Consider the following 21,677-nt stretch of genomic DNA (forward strand, 5'->3'; position numbering starts at 1 on the left):
CAGGGCCAGAGGGGCCACGGAGGGGACACTGAGGTCCAGAGCACAGGGGTAGGGACTGGGCCTGTCCCCATGTCCTCCCTGTGCTTCCTCTCCATGCATCTTAGACCCATGTGGGCCACACTGGACCCCAAACTCGGTCCTCCTGGTTATCTGCCCTGATCTGCCCCGCCCTCCTCCTGGCTGCCTTGTCCACTGGGGCTTATGATGTGTAGCTGCAGCTGCACTGACTCAGATGATCTCCCCAGCTCCAGGGTGAGGCTCCATTCTCCCCATGAGACTGGGGGTTCCTGGTTTGCATCCCTCACTCCTCATCATCCTGGGGTTTCCAGTAACTGGGCGTTCAGGAACAGGTCCGGGCCAGGGGTGAAGGTAAGGAACAGCCATGGCTGCAGCACCTCTGGAAAGGCATGCGGCAGCACTGCCCCCCATGCATCCTCATGGGGAGCCAGGGAGCAGATGAGCACGGGAGTTGCAGAGGGCTTAAGAAGGACTGCAGCTTCCTAGGCAGAGGCAAGGCAGGAGCAGAGCCAGAGGCCAAGCACAGATTCTGGACCAGCAGAGGTTTTGACCTTTTCTTGGTTTGGTTTTGGTTTTTCTCTTATTTTCACAGCAAAGTTCTTCCTTTAAAAAGTCCCAAAGCTGTCCCTTCACACACAGCCCCAAGGAAAAAGGGGGCATTTGTGGTGGAGGACCCAGGGACTGCCAGGCCTTCATAGGTGTTGGGGGCCTGGCTGATGGAGGAGACAGGGAACCAGTTGGGGGAGAAGGGGGCAGCTGAGCAGGGGTGCCCAAAGGCGCTCCCTAATGTTCTTTTACCAGGATGTGACCCCTAATAGGAACCCCAAAATGGCCTACATCCAGGATAGGAAGGAGCTGGAACAAGATGTAGTGTGGGGGTGGGAAGAACCAGCCCCTAGTAAAGTGACATCCGCCCCGCAGAAACCCCCTCTCCTACAGCTGTGGGGAGGAAAAAGGAAGGGGAAAAAGGTCCTCACCGCATGCCAACAGCTTGGATGATTGGTGGTGTGTGGCAGGACACACACCTAGAGCTCTGCCAATAGCTCCGCCCAGCCACCCCTAGAGGAAGTGGCCACTGAGGCAAAGCTGTCACTTCAAAAATGTACCTGTAGAGAGGCACATGTGTGCATGTGCGTGCATGGACATGCATGTTCCCAGGACTTTGCAGTCTGTTAGGGCATCTGTGAGGTGAGCAGCTATGTCAGAGCCTGCCTGGAGGAGGAAGCCTTCTGTGGGCTGAAGGCTGCCTGCGATCACTGTTATTTTCCATGGCAGGGAATGACGGGTCATTTTCAGAAAAGTCTTCAAAGGTCATCACAAGAGATCCTACAAGTATTTCCTTCTTGAGGCTCACTGTTTCCTAAGGTGCCTCTGCAGCTGTTAACGGTCCTTGCTTGATTAAAGTTTCCAACAACCCAGACCTTCCCCCAGATATAGACAGTGGTGTGTGGTGGTGACTCCCTGGGGGCCTCAGGGGCCCTGAGAGTGAGTGGGAGGGTGTAGAGCAGCTGGTGGCAGGGGGGGGGGGGGGGGGAAGAGTCAAATACTTGAACCTGTGGTGTACAGGGGGTGGGTGTGGGCAGTGTGTGAGTAAATCAATTGCAGGAAAATTTACAGGAGTTCCACAAACTGTAGAATGTCCCAGTTTTCAGATCCAATACACGGGTGAGCATGATGTAGATGCCAGGTAAAATGCCAAAATCAAGCTTCTAGTCTGCACTCAAAAAGGAATCCGTGGCCAACATAGTGAAACCCTGTCTCTACTAAAAATACAAAAAAAATTAGCCAGGTGTGGTGGCTGAAACCTGTAGTCCCAGCTAGTCAGGAGGCTGAGGCAGGAGAATCACTTGAACCCAGGAGGTGGAGGTTGCAGTGAGCCAAGATCGCACCATTGCACTCTAGCCTGGGCAACAAGAGCAAAGCGCCATCTCAAAAAAAAAAAAAAGGAATACATGGGCTTGCTGCCTAACTTGACTGTGGAGAGGCTTAAGAAGGGGATCTCCTGGCCGGGCATGGTGGCTCACACCTGTAATCCCAGCACTTTGGGAGGCTGAGGTGGGCAGATCACCTGAGGTCAGGAATTTGAGACCAGCCTGGCAAACATGGTGAAATCCCGTCTATACTAAAAATACAAAAATTAGCTAGGAATGGTGGCATGTGCCTGTAATTCCAGCTACTAGGGAGGCTGAGGCAGGAGAATTGCTTGAACCCAGGAGGCAGAGGCTGCAGTGAGTCAAGATTGTGCCCAGCCTGGGCTACAGAGTGGGACTCCGTCTCCAAAAAAAAAAAAAAAAAAAAGAATAAAAAGAATAAAAGGAAGAAGAAGAAGGGGATCCCCAGATGGAACTGCACACCCCATTTTCTTGAATGTCTTAACCAGGCTTGTTCTATATTTTTCTCCTCTTTAGCTCTTTTGGTGATGGTTACATATCTTTTGATCATAGGCCACATTCGCTTCTAATCTTAGACCAGCTTGTAGCCTTCCTTTGTGAACACAGTAAGAGAGTGGGATCCTTCCCCTTCCCCATGTGTATCACACATTACCTTTAGAGACTGGACATCAGAAAAGATACCTGTAACTCCAAGCTGTACCTCTACTGCCCAAATATCAGGGAACTTTTAAGAGCTGAGGGGTCAGTGCTGTACATTTCAGCTTTTCCAGAACTGTAATATCATCATCTGAGAGCCTGGAGGGCAGACACCAACACCCATGTTTTGCCCTCTCTTGGCCTCCCCACTACTCATTACAGGGAATGGGTGTTTACAGTTGACAAGAGGAGGGGGCCCAACCATGAGGGCATCAGATAGAATTTGCCATGTGGAAGGAAGCTCACCTGATCAACTTTGTGTCATTGATACAGTCTATGTCAGGACATCAGGAGCATCTCCTAAGACTCTGAAAGTCAGGCTATATCTATCTTCATTACTTTAACCCACTGGCCTCCAGGAAGCCCTAGTTTACTGACAGGGTGTGGTAGCCAAAATAATGGCCTCCCAAAAATGTTCACACCCGAATCCCCAGAACCTATGACATATGTCACTTTACCTGACAAAATGTAGATGTGACTATGTTAATTAAGGCCCTTTAGATGGAGAGATTATTCTGTTTTATCTTGGTAGGCACACTCTGATCACATGGGTCCTTGAAAGGGAGAACCTTTCCCATCATGGGAAGAAAGAGATTCGGTGAGGGAAGGAGGGCCAGAGAGATGCCACAGGAGAAACACTCAACCCATAGGTCCTGATTTTGAAGATAGAGGAAAAGGACCATGAGCCAAGGAATGCAGGCAGCCTCTGAGAGCTGGAAAAGGCAAGGAAGCAGATTTTCCCCTTCAGCATCCAGAAAGGAACCAACCCTGCAGACACCTTGACTTTAGCCCAGTGAGACCTGTGTTGACTTGATCTCCACGACTGTAAGATAATAAATTTGTATTGTTTAAGCCACCAAGTATGTAATTTATTAGAGCAGCAGCAGTTTCCTGAACTGTGGAGGAAGCATGATATAATAGAAAGAACAGGGAGACTCTGGTTAAAGAGACCAGCCTTGCCACAGCATGTGACTTTGGGCAAGTCACAATTTTCCATATGTAAAATACAAGATAGTCTGACCTCAATCAAGAGTATGATTGCTGGAGACACACTAGGTGTGGACTTTACAAAGGCCTCTTTAAAAGTCTGTCACAAAGGCTTCAGAGTCAGGAGGGAGAAAAATGGGCCACTCGATTGCACCATGAGGGAGACTTGGATTTCTTTGATCACTGAAGCCAAAGAGTACAGATAGGTCTTCGGTGACTTGCCCTAGGCCTCTCCTTGGTCCTGCCTCAAATGGTGACACAGAAAGCACATTCTCTGTGCTAATGGCACAGAGCTGAAAAGAAAAGCAAATACATCAAAAGGCCAACTCAAGATTCGAGCCTTGCAACAAGGCAAAATGATGGCTCCCAACCACAGAATGAAATGTCATAAAAATAATAACAGCAGGCTGGGTGTGGTGGGTCATGCCTGTTATCCCTTGGAAGGCCAAGGCGTGCAGATCATGAGGTCAGGAGTTCGAGACCAGTCTGGCCAATATGGTGAAACCCCGCCTCTACTAATAATACAAAAATTAGCTGGGCACGGTGGCACGCGCCTGTATCCCAGCTACCCGAGAGGCTGAAGCAAAAGAATCGCTTGAACCTGGGAGGCGGAGGTTGCAGTGAGCCAGGATGGAGCCACTGCACTCCAGCCTGGGCAACAGAGCAAGACTCTGTCTCAAAAAATAATAATAATAATAATAATAATAATAATAACAGCAAAGTCAGGCACAATGGCTCATGCCTGTAATCCCAGCACTTTGGGAGGCTGAGGCGGGTGGATCACGACCAGCCTGACCAACATGGCGAAACCCCATCTCTACTGAAAATACAAAAATTAGCTGGGGATGGTGGCACATGCCTGTAATCCCAGCTACTCAGGAGGCTGAGGCAGGAGAATCGCTTGAACCTGGGAGGCGGAGGTTGCAGTGAGCCGAGATACTACTACTACTGCACTCTAGCCTGGGTGACAAAGGGAAACTCTGTCTCAAAAAATAATAATAATAATAATAATTAATTTAATTTAATAAAAATATAAAATGAGCAAATGAGCCTCTGCCTAAGGCTGACCAGTCCATAGACAAGCCAGTGGCCTGGACATCAGGATGAGTTTATCAAATGTTCATTTTCAGGAATTTAAGTGGGAAAATATGGAGATGACCGCTAAGTTGGCAGTGGGAGTTAAAGATGAAAGGATGTGTAGAGAGCATCTACCTTGACCCACAGAGTTCTCCATATCTAGTGATCATCCCTGGCTACTCCTCGCTCACATACTTAGTGGGGAGCGATTACCCTGGCAGAGGCAACTGAACCTGATTGCCTGATTATCATGAGGGGTTAGGGCTGCTGCTACATACTGTAGGAATGTCCAGGCACACCTCATTTTATTGCACTTATTACACTTCACAGATACTGAGTTTTTTTACAGGTTGAAAGTTTATGGCTACCCTGTGGCAAGCAAGTCTACTGGTGCCATTTTCCAACAGCACATGCTCACTTCATGTCTCTGTGTCGTCACATTTTGGTAATTCTTAAAATATTTCAAACTTTTTTCATTATGATTGTATCTGTTATGGAGATCTGTGGTCAGTGAGTTTTGATATTAATATTGTCATTGTTTTGGAGCACCACGAACCATACCTATGAGACACTGAACTTAATAAAAGTTGTGTGTGTTCTGACTGCTCCACTGACTGGCTGTTCCCTGTCTCACTCCCTCTCCTTGGGTCTCTCTATTCCCTGAGACAAAACAATATTAAAATTAGGCCAATTAATAACCCTACAATGGTCTCTAAGTGTACAAGTGAAAGGAAGAGTTGCACATCTCTCACTTTACATCAAAAGCAGAAAGGATTAAGGTTAGTGAGAAGGGCATGTCCAAAGCCAAGATAGGCCAAAAGCTAGGCCTCTTATGCCAGTTAGCCAAGCTGCGAATGCAAAGGAAAAGTTCTTGAAGGAAATTAAAAGAGCTACTCCAGTGAACACATAAATGATAAGAAAGCAAAACAGTCTTATTGCTGATATGAAGAGAGTTTGAGTGGTCTGGATAGAAGATCAAACCAGCTATAACATTCTCTTAAGCCAAAGCCTAATCCAAAGCAAGACCCTAACTCTCTTCAATCCTCTGGAGGCTGAGAGAATTGAGGAGGCTGAAGAAGAAAAGTCTGAAGCCAGCAGAGGTTGGTTCATGAGGTTTAAGGAAAGAAGCCATCTCTATAACATAAAAGTGCAAGATTAAGCAGCAAGTGCTGATGTAGATGCTGCAGCAAGTTATCCAGAAGATCTAACTAAGATCATTGATGAAGGCGGCTACACTAAACAGCAGATTTTCAATGCAAACTAAACAGCCTTTTATTGGAGAAGAGGCCATCTAGGACTTTCATAGCTGGAGAAGAAAAGTCAGTGCCTGGCTTCAAATCTTCAAAGGACAGGCTGACTCTCTTGCTAGAGGCTAATGTAGCTCGTGGCTTTAAGTTGAAGCCAGTGCTCATTTACCATTCTCGGAATCCTAGGGCCCTTAAGAATTATGGTAAATCTATCCTTCCTATGCTCTATACATGGAAGAACAAAGCCTGGATGACAGCACATGTGTTCACAGCATGGTTTAGTGGATATTTTAAGCCCACCGTTGACACCTACTGCTCAGAAAGAAGATTCCTTTCAAGATATTACTGTTCATTGGCAATGTACGTAATCACCCAAGATCTCTGATGGAGATTAATGTTGTTTTCATGCCTAACAAACTTCCATTCTGTAGCCCATGGGTCAAGGAGTAATTTTGACTTTATTTAAGAAATACATTTTGTAAGGCTACAGCTGCCATAGGGATTCCTCTCATGGATCTGGGCAAAGTAAACTGAGAACCTTCTGAAAAGGATTCGCCGTTCTAGACACCATTAAAAACATTCATGATTCATGGCAGGGAGTCAAAATATCAACATTAACAGGAGTTTGGAATAAGTTGATTTCAACCCTCATGGATGACTTGGAGGTGTTCAAGTAATTAAAAGTGGCGTGATCATGGCTCACTGCAAGCTCCACCTCCTGGGTTCATGCCATTCTCCTGCCTCAGCCTCCCAAGTAGCTGGGACTACAGGTGCTGGCCACCACGCCTGACTAATCTTTTTGTATTTTTAGTAGAGATGGGGTTTCACCACATTAGCCAGGATGGTCTCGATCTCCTGACCTCATGATCTGCCTGCCTCGGCCTCCCAAAGTGCTGGGATTACAGGCGTCAGCCACCATGCCCAGCTTTATTTTTTTTATTTTTTTATTTATTTTTTGAGACGGAGTCTCACTCTGTTGCCCAGGCCGGAGTGCAATGGCACAATCTCAGCTCACTGCAACCTCTACCTCCCGGGTTCAAGCGATTTTCCTGTCTCACCCTTCCAAGTAGCTGGGATTACAGGCATGCACCACCACGCCTGGCTAATTTTTTTTTTTTTTTTTTTTTTGTATTTTTAGTAGAGACAGGGTTTCACTGTGTTCTCCAGGCTGGTCTCGAACTCCTGAGCTCAGGCAATTCACCCACCTTGGCCTCCCAAAGTGCTAAGATTACGGGCGAGAGCCACTGCGCCCGGCTGAACATAACTTTTATATGCATTGGGAAACAAAAAAAAAATCCTGTGATCATTGCAGTGATCTCAAACCTGAACCCACAATATCTCTGAAGTATGCCTGTATCTTCAGGTCAGGGGATTCATGGGTGCCCCTTGGGTGTTCCATGCTCAGTGATATATTGGGCAACTTTAACCACCACAGCCTGGAAAGAACCCAGTTATCAGAACGCTCAGAAATGAAGGTCTGGCTCACCCACTGGGCAAGCAATTCAGTCCAGCAAGAAGTACTGGTTCAGTGAGGGGAGTCTAGTGTGGATGGAGAAGGAGGAAAATGAAGAATGTCAGTTGCAGTCTCAGAACCAACCACAGCATTGGGGATTTTAGCTTGTCCCACTGATGCTCCTATGATAAGTGTTTGTACCTCTTTTTTTTTTTTTTTTCTTTTTTAATCAGAGTCAGTGTCTCACTCTGTCACCCAGGCTGGAGTGCAGTGGTTCGACCATAGATCACTGTAGCCTCAAACTCCTGAGTTCAAGTGACCCTCCTACCTTAGCCTCCCAAGTAACTAGGACCACAGGCACTCACCATCAAACCAGACTAATTTTGCTGTTGTTGTAGATTCAAGGCTTCGCTATGTCAACCAGGCTGGCCTTGAACGCCTGGCCTTAAGCAATACTCCTGCCTCAGCCTCCCAAAGTACTGAAATTACAGGCATGACTCACTCTGCCTGGCTTTTTCTTTTTTTTTTTTAAAGAGACAGGGGTCTTGTTATGTTGCCCAGGCTGGACTTGAACTCCTGGGCTCCAGCAATCCTCCTGCCTTGGCCTCCCAAGTATCTGGGACGACAGGCACATGCTACCGGGGCCAGCTTATTCCTCTTCTTCCTCCTCCTTTTTGAAAAAACTATGACCTGCGCTGGGCGCGGTGGCTCACGCCTGTAATCCCAGCACTTTGGGAGGCTGAGGCTGGTGGATCACGAGGTCAGGAGATCGAGACCATCCTGGCTAACACGGTGCAACCCTGTCTCTACTAAAAAATACAAAAAAATTAGCTGGGTGTGGTGGCGGGTGCCTGTAGTCCCAGCTACTCGGGAGGCTAGGGCAGGAGAATGGCAAGAACCCGGGAGGCGGAGCTTGCAGTGAGCCAAGATCGCGACACTGCACTCCAGCCTGGGCGACAAAGCGAGACTCTGTCTCGAAAGAAAGAAAGAAGAGAGAAAGAGAGAAAGAGAGAGAGAGAGGGAGGGAGGGAGGGAGGGAGGGAGGGAGGAAGGAAGGAAGGAAGGAAGGAAGGAAGGAAGGAAGGAAGGAAGGAAGGAAGGAAGGAAGGAAGGAAGGAAGGAAACTATGACATGAAGAAAAAGTGATAGCATGAATTTAACACAAGACATGAGCAGATCTGATTGCTGCTCGCTGCTCAGCAGATACTGTCAGTGCCTCAGCCATTTCTCCTCAGGCCTCACCCGCTGGCTGCACATAAGCCCTGAGGCTAACGGCAGGCCTGCAGCTCCTTGCCTGAAACTTTTGTCTGATGGGAGAGCGGGAGCAGAGGGCCAGGAGTGCTGGAGAGTCCTTGCCTCCCTCCACAAAGCAGCTCTCAAACAATGACTGGTGGGAACTGGTGTTATAAATACACCAGCAACCTCACCCCGGGAGTGGGAGAGTAACTTTGAGGGCACATGTTCCACACTGGCTCTCAGAGTTCCCCACTGGTTTTAAGCCCCAGTTTTTCACCATGCATATAAGTGGTATCTTTTTCTGTTTTTTGTTTTTTTGAGACAGGATCTTGCTCTGTTGCCCAGGCTGGAGTGCAGTGGCATGATCACTGCTCACTGCAGCCTCAACCTGCTGGGCTCAAGTCATCCTCCCAGTTTAGTCTCCCAAGTAGCTGGGACTAAAGGCATGCACCACAATGGCTGGCTAATTTTTTTAAAAGTTTTGTGTTTGTTTTTTTTTTTCAAGAGAGGGGGTCTCTCTAGTTGCCCAGGCTGGTCTCAAACTCCTGGGCTCAAGCAATCTTCCTGCCTGGGCCTCCCAAAGTATAGGGATTACAGACATGAGCCACCGCGCCTGGCAGGCATCTCATTTTTACTTTAAGCTGCGTGTCCCTGATTCGTAATGAACTTGAGCATATTTTCATGTTTCTTTACCAGTTGGATTAGCTCTTCAACTGAGGTTAGAATCCTTTGTGTATATTTTTCTATCCTCCCAGAATTTTATTTTGAAACATTTTAAACTTAAAGGAAAAGTTGAAAGAATACCACGAACACTTGTATATCCTTCATTTAGTATGTCAGTCAAGGCCCATCAGAGAAGCAAAACCACTAACATATGCATATGTATGTATGGATATTTATATATACATACACACACATACATATTTTTTCAATTAAGAGATCTGGTACACAGAATTGCTCTTATTTGGCACACAGAATTGCTCAATTATGCAGTTGTGGGAGCAAGCTCAACAGTCTCTGAAAGGTGTTGTCTTTGCTTCTGCTGCTGGAGCTTGGATTCTGCAGGCCTGGCAGCGGGGAAGGGAATATGGGCAAAAGTGGGAGACAGCAAGGATAAGCCAGAACCCATGAGGATAGACTGGAACCCAAGTCAGTCTCTCCCCGCCTCCACCTTTGATGACGCGAATGTCCTGCCACAGAAGGTATGCTTTTACCCATCATGCTCTGCTGCTACACGGGTATGCAAGCCCTGCTAGTGCACAGTCCCAGCACATGGTAGCACTCAGTAAGGAGAGCTGGATGTTCCAGTTCCATTGATTATGTCAGCCCACTTTCCCCAATGAGTTGAACTGTCATGTTTTTGTATACACAATCCCCTTGTATGAGATTCTCTGTTTTATTCCATTGACTAATTTTTTCCCTTTGCTTTATTCATTTGATTAAGTGGCCTTATAATATGTTATCATATTTGGGAAAGTGAATTTCTTTTCTTTTTTTTTTTTTTTGGAGATGGGAGCCTTGCCCTTTCGCCGCCCAGGCTGGAGTACAGTGGCATGTCTCAGCTCACTGCAACCTCCACCTCCCAGGTTCAAGCTATTCTCCTACCTCAGCCTCCCGAGTAGCTGGAATTACAGGCATGTGCCATCACGCCTGGCTACTTTTTGTATTTTTGTAGAGAAGGGGTTTCGCCATGTTGGCCAGGCTGGTCTTGAACTCCTGACCTCAGGTGATCCACCTGCCTCAGCCTCCCAAAGTGCTGGGATTATAGGCGTGAGCCACCGCATCTGGCCAGTAAAGTGAATTTCTCTCACTATTTTTTTCTCACTATTTTCCTATCAAAATCTTTGTATTTTTAAAAAATACTTTTTTCTTTGCTTGTTCTTTGTTTTACTAATTGGAATTATACACTTTAATTTTTGGAGAACTGACACTTTTTATGATTTTTTCTCTTCCCAAAAGGATATGGTTAATTTTTTGTTTGTTCCCATCTTGCTTTATAGTGTTTAATAATATTTTACTGTATAACTTTATTCATATGAATACTTACGTGTTTCTTGATTAAATATAAGTAAATATACGTACTACATCATAGTCGTTACAAGGGAAGTATCTGCCAAACTGCCCGGGTTCAAAATCCCAGCTCTCAGATTTTACCAGCTATTAATAGTAATCTGGGGCTAAATCACTTAATCTGTGTGTTCCTCAGTGTTCTCTTCTATAAAATAAGAATAATAATAGTGGCTGGACGCAGTGGCTCACACTGCATCCCGGCACTTTGAGAGGCCTAGGCACGTGGATCACTTAAGCCCAGGAGTTTGAGATCAACCTGTGCAACATGGCAAAACACCCATCTCTACAAAAAATACAAAATAATAATAATAATAATAGTAATCTGTTTCAAGAGGATGTTGTGAGGCTTGATGGGGTTGATACAAAGTGCCAAGAATAGTTCATGGCATTATGGTGGCTATCATTATTATCCCAAGAATTTTTTTTTTTCTGAGTAGCTTCATTATCTATGTATTTTCCTAAGAATTTTATAACTTTGTAACTCTAAATTGAAACTGCTTCCATTTTCTTTTTTTTTTTTTTTAAGACAGAGTGTTGCTCAGTCGCCCAGGCTGGAGTGCAGTGGCCGGATCTCAGCTCACTGCAAGCTCCGCCTCCCAGGTTTACGCCATTCCCCTGCCTCAGCCTCCAGAGTAGCTGGAACTACAGGCGCCCGCCACCTCGCCCGGCTAGTTTTTTTGTATTTTTTAGTAGAGACGGGGTTTCACCGTGTCAGCCAGGATGGTCTCGATCTCCTGACCTCGTGATCTGCCCGTCTCAGCCTCCCAAAGTGCTAGGACTACAGGCTTGAGCCACCGTGCCCAGCCACTCCATTTTCAATTCAATATGCTTATTGCTAGAGTAAAACAATTTATTTTCATTATATTTATCTTGTATACAGTCAGCCCACCAAATTATATTGTTTTTTACCATGGTTTGTTTTTTTTTTTTAACTAGTCTTTTGGTTTTTCTGGTACAATCATGTCAGCAGCAAAAAAGATAATATTATAATTTATTTTCAGATGAGTGTAACAATTCATTGTCTTGTTTTACCAAATTTGGTAAAACTTCCAAGATATGTCAAATAATAAGGATAATAGCAGGCAGCTCTGTCTAAATTTTTATTTTAATTGAAGTGGTTTCAGTGTTTCACCATTTAGAACCATATTTGCTTTTAGGTTTTAATAACTAGTCTTCATTATATTTAAGCAGTTTTCCTCTTTTTCTTTTTTACTTAGAGTTTTTATTGGGAATAGTATCAAGTTGTAGTAGCTTTACACATTAAATCTGGGAGTATTTCTTCGTTTTCTTTTTTTTTTTTTTTTGAGACGGAGTCTCGCTGTGTCGCCCAGGCTGGAGTGCAGTGGCGCGATCTCGGCTCACTGCAAGCTCCACCTCACTCTTGACTAGTTTAAATGGCATAGAACGGCTGGGTGCGGTGGCTCACACCTGTAATCCCAGCACTTTGAGAGGCCAAGGTGGGCGGATCACCAGGTCAGGAGATCGAGACCGTCCTGGCTGACACGGTGAAAACCCGTCTCTACTAAAAATACAAAAAAAAAATTAGCCAGGCATGGTGGCGGGCACCTGTAGTCCCAGCTACTCTGGAGGCTGAGGCAGGAGAATGGCATGAACCTGGGATGCCAAGCTTGCAGTGAGCCGAGATCGCGCCACTCACTGCACTCCAGCCTGGGCAACACAGCCAGACTCCACTAAAAAATATATATATATATAAATAAATGGCATTGGCATAGAAATTATTTAATGTTAGAAAAAACTCATATCTGGTGCCATGTGAATGCAGTATTTCCCAAAAGGAGTCTCTCATCACCTTCCTGTGGCAGTCTTTTTTAAAACAAGTTGGGCTATTCAAGCTTTCCTCTTTCTCCTGGGTCAATTTTCTTGGTAATTTGTATATTTCTTGAAATATATCCATTTCCTCTATTTTCAAATTGGTTGATTTTCAGTTGTACTGTTTTATAATTCTTCAATTTTCTCCTCTATTTGTAAGAATGTTTTCTTTCTCATAACTAATCTTGTCTATTTAATCTTTCTTTTCCCCCCTTAATTTGGCTTACAAGAGGTTTATTTTATTAGCTCTTTTTTTTTTTTTTTTTTCGAGGCAGAGCCTTACTGTGTCGCCCAGGCTGGAGTGCAGTGGCACCATCTCAGCTCACTGCAACCTCTACCTCCTGGGTTCAAGCGATTCTCCTGCCTCAGCCTCCCAAGTAGCTGGGGTTACAAGTGTCTGCCACCGCACCCTGCTAATTTTTGTATTTTTTAGGAGAGACAGGTTTTTACCATGTTGGTCAGGCTGGTCTCAAACACCTGACCTCAGATGATCCGCCTGCCTTGGCCTACCAAAGTGCTGGGATTTCAGGCATGAGCCACTGTGCCCAACCTTAATAGCTCTTTTAAAAGACAATTTTTTTGGATTGATTTATCCTTTTTAGGTTTTTTTTGTTTTGTTTTGTTTTTGTTTGTTTGTTTGTTTGTTTTTTTGAGACAGGGTGTGGCTCTGTTGCCCAGGCTGGAGTGCAGTGGTGCAATCTCAGCTCACTGCAACCTCCACCTCCTGGGCTCAAGCTACCCTCCCATCTCAGCCTCCCAAGTAGCTGGAACTACAGGCATACACTACCACACCTGGCTAATTTTTGTAATTTTTTTTTTTTCCCCCAGAGATGGGGTTTCACCATGTTGCCCAGGCTGGTTTCGAACTCCCAAGCTCAAGTGATTCTCCCGCCTCGGCTACCCAAAGTGCTGGGATTACAGGCATGAGCCACTGTGCCTGGGCCTTTTTAGTTTTTTTTTTTTTTTTTTTTCATTTAATTAGTGTTAGCTTTAGTTATTATTTTCTGATTTGATTTCTTTTCTTACTCTTTTCATAATTTCTTGAAATAAGTGCTCTCTTTATTTTTCCTGTGCATATGTTGTTTAAAGCTTGCTATCTTTTTGACAGTGAAATATATGATACAGGGTAATTGAGAGGGTTTCTCATGTTATGCTGTTTTCTCATTTCACATTTTTATTTTGCGAACATGGTATTTTCATTCTTTTTTTTAAACCAGTTTTATTGCATTGTAATTTATATACAACAGATTGATCTGTTTCAAGTGTACAAGCCTATGAGTTTTGACAAGCGTATTCAGTTGTGTAATTACCACAATTAAGATACAAAACATTCCTATCTCTCCCCAAATCCTCCTATCCCTTTGCAGGCACTCTTCTCCCACCTCCCCGAGCCCGTAACTTAAATTTCTCGTTTGATATCAGTACAGATGTTCCTTGACTTAGGATGGGACTATGTTCCAAAAACCCATCATAAGTAGAAAGTAATGTTAGTTGAAAATATATTTAATATCCTGATAAACCCATCGTAAAGTCAAAGAATCCTAAGTTAAACCATTGTAAGTCAGGGATTGTATATAGCCTCTGGTTTTCAAAATAACATTTAATATTTGCCTGGTATCTCTTTCCATGTCTTTATTTTAAAACTTTATCACTTTAAGTGTGTTTCTTTTTTTTTTTTTTTTTTTTTTTTTTCTATACAGCGCTTTTTTTTTTCCCCCACTGTTGTGTAGTGGTGCTATCTCGGCTCGCTGCCAGCTCTGCCTCCTGGGTTCACACCATTCTTTTGCCTCAGCCTCCTGAGTAGCTGGGACTACAGGCACCCACCACCGTGCCTGGCTAATTTTTTGTATTTTTAGTAGAGACAGGGTTTCACCATGTTAGCCAGGATGGTCTCGATCTCCTGACCTCGTGATCCACCCGCCTCGGCCTCCCAAAGTGCTGGGATTACAGGCGTGAGCCACCACACCCATCCTAAGTGTGTTTCTCTTAAGTAATGTGTGCCTAAATTTGATTTACAACAAAGTCTGACAGTCTTTCGATGGTAGATTTCAGTCCACTTGTATTTACTGTAATGAGTGATGTATTTGATTTTCTTATTTCCATCTTACTTGTTTTAAAGCTTTTTATATTGTTGTTAACTCTTCCTTTTTAAATCTTTGCTAGATTAAATAAATTACTACTCATTCATTCTTTCTCCTCATTAATTTGGAGTTTGTCATTCTATTAATAGAATGCTCTCAGATAGATACACATGACTCTTCTAGTGTATGAAAACAACAGCTGCTATTTCCAGAACACTTTAATTATCTTCTATTTCCTCCCCATCCCAATAAAATGTAATCTTTTTTATTTTTTTTATTTTTTTTTATTTTTTTTTTATTTTTTTGTATTTTTTAGTAGAGACGGGGTTTCACCGTGTTAGCCAGGATGGTCTCGATCTCCTGACCTCGTGATCCGCCCGTCTTGGCCTCCCAAAGTGCTGGGATTACAGGCTTGAGCCACCGCGCCCGGCCCTATTTTTTATTTTTTTTGAGATGGAATCTCACTCTTGTTCCCCAGGCTAGAGTACAGTGGCACGATCTTGGCTCACTGCAACCTCCACCTCCTGGGTTCAAGCGATTCTCCTGACTCAGCCTCCCAAGTAGTGGGATTACAGGTGCCCGCCACCACGCCCAGCTAATTTGTGTATTTTTAGTAGAGATGGGGTTTCGCCATGTTGGCCAGGCTGGTTTTGAACTCCTGACCTCAGGTGATCCGCCCGCCTCGGCCTCCAAAAGTGCTGGGATTACAGGTGTGAGACACCACGTCTGGCCAAAATGTGATCTTTAGATTACTTTCACTTCCCTTCCTTTCTCCCCTTTTTCCTCCCCACCTCTCCCTGCCTTAGACTTCTGGAACACTTTTACCTTCCCCTCATCCCCAACGCCTGACTCCACAGTTTTAATGAGATAATTTAGTCCTTATTAGAATTTCCCTTATAGTGTTCCATCTGTTTCAAGAGTCCTTATTTAGCATATATGTTACACCTCATAAACAGACATGGTTCGTTGCTCCCCACTGGTTTCTTGCCTCTTCTCTTCCCCTGTCTTGAAGTCTCTGTTAGGATTCATTTGTTGTTTATTAGAGTCTCTTCTCAAAAATATTTCTCAGATGAAGTACTCAGTGAATTTTGCAAATCTTTTTTTCTTCCTTGGCTGGGTATGGGTTGCAGGCCTTTTCTTTCATTAGCCCACATTCCATTTGGGGGTCTTTTAACTTTCAGGGTTGCAGATGAGAAAAAAGAACTTGCTTTTTGCCTGAAAGCATGTAAGATTTCCTATATGCTTAGAGTTTTGGAATTTTTGCAGTATGTAGCTGAGTGTGTGTCTTTTTGTTTCAACTGCAGCTGCAACTTCAGTCTTTCTTCAGCTTAGAGAAATTTCATCTATTATTTAATTATGACCTCTCCTCTCTTGTTCCTTTTTCTCCTGGAACCCACAGCATTTGCAGGTTAAGTCTACTGTATCTGTTCCAGGCTCCTACCTTCTACCACATATTTGCAATTGTATATTTTTGTGCTAGATTTTGAGACATTTTTCTCTATTTAATTTTCTAGACCTATTTTTGGGGTTTCAGCAATGACTGTCCTCTCCTTTGATTTATCAATGGAATTTTTTAGTTCTGCGATCACATTTTCTAGTTCAAGGAAATCTTTTGTGTTTGAGCTTCACACGTATCTCTTTCAGGCTCTCATTTTTTCTGTCAGGGAGTCAGCTGTCTCTGTCAGCAGGTTCCTCTGCCCTCTGCTTTTTCTGCATTCTCCCAGCCTCAAGGGCTGAGAAATTAAATCCACCATTAGTTTTGCTGAGAGTTAAGACCCAGAAGAGTTATGATTGTCCTTGAGAAGCAGGCTGTCTCTGAGACTCACTTTCTTCCTGAAAGTCCTTGTTTCTGGCTCTGAGGCTATTTTCCAGACCTTGTCTGCAAGGAATTCTCTCTGCTTGGAGCCCAGAGGAGCCCACTTAAAGTTTGTCACCTATAGCTGGAGTTGTCAGAGGAGGTGAGGAATAGAGAAACTCACTAGAGTTTCCTAGAATTCCCTTGCTGTGAGAAGTCTAAGTATTACTATTAACAAACACCAAATCACCAAAACACTTAAAGCCAGGAAGCGTTAAAAGGAGTTACCTCTGGGAACTATGACTTGGAGTAGGAACGGGGATGGGGGAAGAGAGCCTTTTACTTTTATTTTTTCCCCTACGGTAGGATATCTCACCCTCAGCATTATAAATTTTGGGTGAGAAATTCCTTATTGTGGGTAGTTGACCTGAGTTTTGTAGGTTGTTTAACAGCATCCTTGACCCCTTCCCACTACCACCCCCTCCCCAGTTGTGACAACCAAAAATGTTTCCAGACATGCCCTAAATGTTTCCTGGAGGGGGTGGGGAGCAAAGTCACCCCTGGTTGAGAACCACTGTTGTGTAGCCTTTGGTTCTATTTGGGTTTTTTTTTTTTTTTTTACCACGTGCACGTTATTTCTATAATTAAACATTTAACTGAGGTCACAAGACAGAAGAGGAAATGTGAAGCTGTTAAAAGGAAGCAGAACAACTAAGAGAGAATATACAGTAAAGGACAGGGAAGCAAGTTAGCAAAGTGGGAAGAAATTGAATATAAATAAAAGAAGTAGAAATGAAGAAATGAGAATTGCTTAAATCTGTTCCCTCCTTGTAACAAAACTAGGCTGGAAGTTTAAACCCATCTTTGAGAGACTGCAGAGCAGGGCCAAAGATGGAGGGGCCCTGGCCGCATGGCTTTCAAAGACCCTCCCCACCTATAAGTAATTTCTTAAGAACTTCCTGGCTGGCACGGTGCCTCATGCCTATAATCCCAGTACTCTGGGAGGTCTAGGTGGGTGGATCACAACGTCAGAAATGAAGAGGGTATCTCAGTCTTGGAACTAGAGAAGCAGGATCCTGAAGTCCCACATACTCCTGTCACTGAGGTCCCTGTCAGGCCTCTGAGTCCAAGCTAAGCTATCATTTCCCCTATGACCTGCACGTATACATCCAGATGGCCTGAAGCAACTGAAAATCCACAAAACAAGTTAAAATAGCCAGTCCCTGCCTTAACTGATGACATTCCACCATTGTGATTTGTTCCTGCCCACCTAACTGATCAATTGACTTTATGGCAATACACCCTCCCTGCCCTTGAGATAATGTACTTTGTGATATTCCCCTACCCTTGTGAATGTACTTGGTACAATACAGCCTCCCCACCCTTAAGAAAGTACTTTGTAATATTCTCCCTACCCTTGAGAATGTCCTTTGTAAGATCTACCCGCTGCCCACAAAAAAATTGCTCCTAACTCCACAGCCTATCCCAAACCTATAAGAACTAATGATAATCCCACTACCCTTTGCTGACTCTGTTTTCAGAGTCAGCCCGACTGCACCCAGGTGAAATAAACAGCCGTATTGCTCACACAAAGCCTGTTTGGTGGTTTCTTCACACGGACGTGCATGACATTTGGTGCCGAAGACCCAGGATAGGAGGACTCCTTCAGGAGACGGGTCCCCTGTCCTCACCCTCACTCTGTGAGGAGATCCACCTACAACCTCGGGTCCTCAAACCAACCAACCCAAGGAACATCTCACCAATTTCAAATCGGGTAAGTGGTCTTTTCACTCTCTTCTCCAGCCTCTCTCGCTACCCTTCAATCTCTCTCTCTTGCTACCCTTCAATCTCCCTGTCCTTCCAATTCCAGTTCTTTTTCCTCTCTAGTAGAGACAAAGGAGACACATTTTTGTCCGTGGACCCAAAACTCCGGCGCTGGTCACAGACTCGAGAAGACAGTCTTCCCTTGGTGTCTAATCACTGCGGGGACACCTGCCTGATTATTCACCCACATTTCATTGGTATCTGATCGCCGCAGGGATGCCTGCCTTGGTCATTCTCCCACATTCCCTTGGTGGCAAGTCAATTGCGGGGATGCCTGCTTTGGCTGCTCACCCACATTGCAGCCTGGGGCTGCTCACCACCCCCTGTGCCGTGTCTCTACCTTTCTCTTCGAACTTACCTCCTTCACTATGGGCAACCTTCCGCCCTCCATTCCCCCATCTTCTCCCTTAGCCTGTGTTCTTAAAAACCTAAAACCCCTTCAACTCACACCTGACCTAAAACCTAAACGCCTTATTTTCTTCTGCAATGCTGCTTGGCCCCAATACAAATGCGACAATAGTTCCAAGTGGCCAAAGAATGGCACTTTCAATTTGTCTATCCTATAAGACCTAGATAATTTTTGTCGAAAAAATGGGCAAATGGTCTGAGGTGCCGTACCTCCAGGCATTTTTCACACTTCGTTCCCTCCCTAGTCTCTGTTCCCAATCCGACTTGTCCCAAATCCTCCTTCTTTCCTTCCCGCCTGTCCCTTCAGTCCCAACCCCAAGTGTCGCTGAGTCTTTTGAATCTTCCTTTTCTACCAACCCATCTGACCTTTCCCCTCCTCCCCAGACTGCTCCTCCTCAGGTCGCTCCCCGCCAGGCTGAATCAGGCTGCAGCTCTTCTTCAGTCTCCGCTCCCCCACCCTATAACCTTTCTATTACCTCCCCTCCCCTCACCCAGTGTGGCTTACAGTTTCGTTCTGCGACTAGCTCTCCCCCACCTGGCCAACAGTTTCTTCTTAGAGAGGTGGCTGGAGCTGAAGGCATAGTTTGGGTACATGTGCCTTTTTCTCTACCAGACCTTTCCCAAATCAGCCAGCGTTTAGGCTCTTTCTCATCAGATCCCAGTAAATATATACAGGAATTCTGATATCTAACTCTGTCCTACAATTTAACCTGGAGTGACTTGAACGTCACCTAACTTCTACCCTCTCCCTAGATGAACGGGAAAGAGTTTTTTCTCTAGCCCAATCTCACACTGACAAACGCCGGCTTCATGAGCCAGGCCTCCAGAAAGGCATTAGAGCAGTTCCCTAAGAGGACCCCCCAATGGAACTATCAGGCAGATTCCCCAGGTATAGCTAGGCGAGATTACATGATTTCCTGCCTAGTTGAAGGGCTTTAAAAGACAGCATACAAAGCTGTTAATTATGGCAAACTAAAGGAAACTACCCAAGGTAAAGATGAAAACCCAGCCCAGTTCATGGCCTGCTTAGCAGCAACCCTTAGACACTTTACTGCCCTAGACCCAAACGGGCCAGAAGGCCGCCTTATTCTTTTTTTTTTTTTTTTTTTTTTTTTTTTGGACGGAGTCTCGCTCTGCCGCCCAGGCTGGAGTGCAGTGGCCGGATCTCAGCTCACTGCAAGCTCCACCTCCCGGGTTCACGCCATTCTCCTGCCTCAGCCTCCCGAGTAGCTGGGACTACAGGCGCCCGCTATCTCGCCCGGCTAGTTTTTTGTATTTTTTAGTAGAGACGGGGTTTCACCGTGTTCGCCAGGATGGTCTTGATCTCCTGACCTCGTGATCCACCCGTCTCGGCCTCCCAAAGTGCTGGGATTACAGGCGTGAGCCACCGCGCCCGGCCAGGCCGCCTTATTCTTAATATGCATTTTATCACCCAATCCGCTCCTGACATTAGGAAAGAACTCCAAAAATTGGATTCCGGCCCTCAAACCCCACAACAGGACTTAATTAACCTTGCCTTCAAGGTGTACAATAAAAGAGAAGAGGCAGCCAAGCGACAACACATCTCTGAGTTACAGCTCCTTGCCTCCGCTGTAAGACAACCCACAACCATGTCTCCAGCATACAAAAACTTCAGAACATCCAAGCCACAGTTCCCAGGGGGCTCCTTCAAAACCTCCTCATGGACCTTGCTTCAAATGCCAAAAGCCTGGCCACTGGGCCTCAGAATGCCCGCAGCCCGGGATTCCTCCTAGGCCGTGCCTTGTCTGTGTGGGCCCCCACTGGAGGTCAGACTGTCCAGCTCACATCGCCACCGTTCCTAAAGCTCCTGGAGCTCAAACCCAGTGTTCCTTGGTCGACTCCTTCCCACATCTCCTCAGCTTAGTAGCTGAAGACTGACACTGCCCAATCACCTCGGAAGCCCCCTGGACCATCACAGACGCGCGTGACAGTCCCCAGCACTGCAGAGATCTGAGATCCAATAACAGTCTGCAGAGGTCTACTCACCATGCAGAGGTCTACTCACACCATAGCCACTGTTCTGGGATTCCCATTCCATTTAGACCTCCTGATTGCCCCGTGTCTTCTTACAATAAACACCGCTTCACTTAAACAGTTGATTCCTTACAAACAAAGGCCTGGTAGACTTAGCACGCCCAGTCAGAGATGACCCCTCACTATGTGTTCCCAGTACTAGTTTCACTTCTTAGTGCCACACTTTAAGGATCAAGCCGAAAGGGGGCGATGAGTAGGCTGCAAATAAAGTCTGTAAAAGAACTGTAGAAGGAGTCAGGCTCAGTGACTCATGCCTGTAATCCCAACACTTTTGGAGGCTGAGGCAGGCGGATCATCTGAGGTCAGGCATTCAAGACCAGCCTGGCCAACATGGTGAAACCCCGTCTCTACTAAAAATACAAAAAATTAGCCAGGCATGGTGGCAGGCGCCTGTAGTCCCAACTATTCTGGAGGCTAAGCCAGGAGAATCGCTTGAAACCAGGGGTGGGATGGAGGTTACAGTGAGCCAAGATCACACCACTGTACTCCAGCCTGGGTGACAAGAGCAAAACTCTATCTCAAAAACAAAAACAAAAAAAAAAAACCTAGGTCATTTGTAAGGACTAGCTCCCAATTCCTCCAGGGCTGTCAGACCAGTATTGGCAGAACCAGTGAGACAAGGAACAAGGAAGCCGACTTTGGTTCCAAATTTTAAAAGTTCTATCAATAAGAAAGATTGGAAGAGAGTCCTTGGAAGGGTAGTGAGGTCGTTACCAAGGAGAGGTTCAGCTTCTGGAAGTGTTCAAGAAGATACTCATAGGGCAGTTCCTGCAGTGGGTGTAACTTTGGGCCAGATCTGTCAGCCTCCTTTTGGCTATGTGATTCTAGAAATGTATAAGCTAGACAAGAGATCTGATTAACTCACACGTTAAGCAGAAATATCTTAGGGCCAAATGGCATGACAGTACATTTAAGTCAGAGGAGGTTGGCTCATGGAGGAATTGGGCAATAAGTGAAGACATCAGAGGTTTAACATCTTCAGCTGACTCTGATCTGTTGGTCTTTCTC

The 21,677-nt window shown here is 45.3% G+C and overlaps 1 protein-coding gene and 1 long non-coding RNA gene across 3 annotated transcripts in view; one reads left to right on the forward strand and one right to left on the reverse strand.

Annotated features, from left to right (window-relative positions):
- The window catches only part of CD72 (CD72 molecule), a 29,384-nt gene extending 8,495 nt beyond the window's left edge, over nt 1–20,889 (reverse strand). Inside the window, exon 1 of the mRNA XM_017949756.3 lies at nt 20,622–20,889. Coding sequence (XP_017805245.3) covers nt 20,622–20,673 — 52 coding nt within the window. The 5' untranslated portion in view covers nt 20,674–20,889. The remainder of the gene's footprint in view (nt 1–20,621) is intronic.
- Nucleotides 82–20,725, forward strand: LOC110741394. Of its 2 annotated transcripts, XR_002517532.2 has the most exons (3): nt 82–369; nt 17,924–18,156; nt 20,068–20,725. It is a non-coding gene; the product is annotated as an uncharacterized LOC110741394 (long non-coding RNA). The 2 variants fall into 2 exon arrangements; XR_002517531.2 differs by lacking the exon at nt 82–369 and having other exon boundaries at nt 16,533–18,156.
- Nucleotides 20,890–21,677: the final 788 nt, after the last annotated feature.

This window comes from Papio anubis, chromosome 13 (genome assembly GCF_008728515.1).
Source record: "Papio anubis isolate 15944 chromosome 13, Panubis1.0, whole genome shotgun sequence".
Classification (NCBI taxonomy): Eukaryota; Metazoa; Chordata; class Mammalia; order Primates; family Cercopithecidae; genus Papio; species Papio anubis.